Source organism: Vipera berus, assembly GCF_964194415.1.
Source record: "Vipera berus genome assembly, chromosome: Z".
Classification (NCBI taxonomy): Eukaryota; Metazoa; Chordata; class Lepidosauria; order Squamata; family Viperidae; genus Vipera; species Vipera berus.
The window spans coordinates 25239173-25242331 of NC_138205.1; the positions used below are offsets into that span (position 1 = coordinate 25239173).

The window sequence follows — 3159 nt, forward strand, 5'->3', positions numbered from 1 at the left end:
GGGCTTCGAATCCACCTAAACATCTGATCGGCGCTGTTTTAGGTGGATAAACACAGCTGCGGAGCGGACAGCCCGGAGACGGCTGTCTTCGGCGCTGCGTCGCCACCGGAAGTCCCTTAGCTCATTTTTTATTTCACTATTGAAGTCTTGAGGCTGAAGAGTCATATAACTGACAATTGTCATAAAACCATTTTATAACAATTTTGAGTTGATAAATACAGTACATTGAAACAGATGAGTGAAATTTTATAAATTAATGTTAAAAATTAAAGGGATGAATGTCTCATAGTAAAATTTACCTCTCTTGCTTGCTCTCTGATTTCTTTTCAATTTTTTATAAATAAATAAATAATCACACTGCTCATATTCCTTTAATAAGAAATTACTTAAAATTAAGTCTTATAAGAACAATTTTAATCTCTTTATTTCTCATGCCATAAATCAATGGATTTAAAATGGGTGGGATAATGGAATACATTATTGTAATTATGAAATCAAGGTGTGAAGGACTGTCAGATATGGTCCTTAGGTAGGCAAAGCAGCCAGAAAATAAAAATATGGTGATGACAATGAGGTGGGGAAGACAAGTGGAGAAGGCTTTTTCCCTTCCTTGAATAGAAGGGATTCTCAGTACAGCAGAGAAAATTTGAACATCAGTAAGAAGAATGAAGAAAAAACAACCCATTATTGATGTAGCAGTAAACAGTACAATTCCAATTTCAGTTACATATAAACCAGAGCAAATAATTTTAAGTAAATGTGGAATTTCACAGTAGAACTGGTTGATATTGTTAGAACAAAAAGGAGTAGTAAATGTTGCAATAGTGTGTAATGTAGTATTAACCAAGCTGGCAACCCACACACTGCCAACCATTTTGATGCAGGCTGTCCTGTTCATAATTATTTTATATTGTAAAGGATTACAAATGGCAACATATCGATCATATGCCATAATAGTAAGGAGGGAAATACAATAGCTCAAAAAGAAGACTGATGAGAAAACTTGAGCAATGCACCCAGAATATGAAATAAATCTGATATCCATAAGAGAATTGAAAATAGGTTTGGGGATATTTTTTTAATTTTATTTATTTTAATCCCATTTATATCCCGCCCTTCTCCGAAGACTCAGGGCGGCTTACAATTTAAGCACAAACCAATGTGCTTAGCAATAGCCTTCATTCTATGTATATGCCTGCTTATTAGGGCTTTCGGCCCCCGCCAAGCGGCATTATTACAAAGTCAGCTTATTGCCCCCAACAATCTGGGTCCTCATTTTACCTACCTCGGAAGGATGGAAGGCTGAGTCAACCTTGAGCCTGGTGGGATGCGAACCTGCACTAATTGCAGGCAGCTGGTGTTACTTAAGGAGGCATTAGCCCACTGCTCCACCAAGACTCTTGGTGATGACTATTAATGACTGTAATAGAACCAATGTCTTGCATGGCTAAATTCATCAGGAAGAAGTACATAGGGATGTGCAGGTGGTGGTCAAAAACCACTGCAACAATGATGAGAAGGTTCCCTGTTACTATCATTAAATACAGTATAAGTAATAGAATTCCGTATGTAGTCTTCAGCTTCCAAATCTTTGAGAATTCCAAGAGTAGAAATCCAGATGTGTCATTATCCATTTTTAATCATGATATCCCTAAAATTAAAGGAGATGTATTAAATGTTTTCTATTAAGATAATTTTGAGAAGATGTGAAGATAAACTATTCTACTTTGAGTGAAATTACCTTAAATGTCTGCTTCTAAAACCAAATTCAATCTTCTGAGTAACAGCACAGCCACGTCACCCATCGTCTTCTTTTAGTTTAACATTCTCTATGATGTCTTTAATATTTAATACCACCAGTGCCTCACAAAAAATAATTTGAAGCTTGTCCTAGGGATATTTGTTTGTCCTAGGGATACTTTGCTTCTAATTGAAAATATTAGCAATATCTGCCTCCCTTCCCAAAATAATGAATGGCTCACCCTCTTTAATCATGGAGATTTCTTCTTTTGCCTATTGTTTTTGTTCAACCATCAGTAAAATTTTATGTTGTGAAGGCATCAATGAGATTTTATTTAATTTATTTTCCATTTCCCTATAGTTTATCTGTTGGCACTGTTATAAAATCATTGTGGACTGAAAAGTTTTCTGTACTCTTTTAAGCATGTCCCAAGAGTCTATATTACTTTAGCTAAGTAATTCTGCAAGATAAAAACAAACGTGTCGAATTTGCAAAATTTAAGGAAAGAGTACTTTACAATAGCTGAAAACTACTACACTTGCTACCAGTTTTTAAGTGATGGAAATATAAAATTCCAATGAAGAGATATTTTGGAATTAAATTATTTTAATCACATAATTATACAGTACTGTGCAAAACTGTTATGCAGTTGTGCAAAATGCTGTAAATTAATAATACTTCCAAAAATAGAAATGTTAATAGTGTCAAGCCCTGGGCTTGACAATCAATGGGTGGAGGGAATCCCTTTAAACATGGCCGCCAGACGCTTACTGGCCACTCGCTGCTCTGGGGCCCAGCTAGAATGCTGGGATGTCAGGGCCACGCCTGATGCCTCAGCCAGCCAGCAGCCCGACTCCCCTTTCAGCCACTCCCCTGGTCAGCCGGGAAGGGAAGGGTGGAGCAGTAGGGGACGGATATTTAGATAGCACTGGGAGCAAACCACTCCCAGTGCTAACTTTGAATTTCAGAATCTGTTTGATTTACATTCCTGTTTCTTGGTTACCTGCATTTTTTTCCTGTGTTGTTGTTGGAGGAGGCCAGGACCATTACAGACATGACAGTAAAGTTAGCACTCCCTTGCTTTGTTACCCTTACCAGTACTCTTCTGAGGTACAGCTAAGGAAACACAAGAGGCCACACCAGTGGCTACAGAAGGCAGCCCAGCTGAGGTTGCTGAGCCAGCAATTTCTGCTGAAGGTGGAGAAGCCCAACCAGTCGTGAGGCCTAAAGTGCAAGAGGCATGACCAGCTGCCATGGTAAGTGAGGGACAGGGAGTAGGGGCCCTGGGGCAATCCAGCAAATGGTGGCACAGCTCGGTGCTCACCAACCCAGACGTTGGCCAGAGCCACACACCAGGTCCTCCAAGATCCCTGATGGATTGGAGAGAGAGGCGAGTCACTGATGAGGACGATGGAGAT

General features: G+C 39.2%; 1 protein-coding gene across 1 annotated transcript; it reads right to left on the reverse strand.

The window, feature by feature from the left end:
• Positions 1-382: 382 nt before the first annotated feature.
• On the reverse strand, positions 383-1634 carry LOC308678763 (olfactory receptor 14L1-like; the record flags this gene model as incomplete). Its single annotated transcript, XM_081345995.1, has 2 exons — positions 383-1034; positions 1399-1634. The coding sequence occupies 2 exons, from the start codon at positions 1632-1634 to the stop codon at positions 383-385; spliced, it is 888 nt and encodes a 295-aa protein (XP_081202121.1).
• Positions 1635-3159: the final 1525 nt, after the last annotated feature.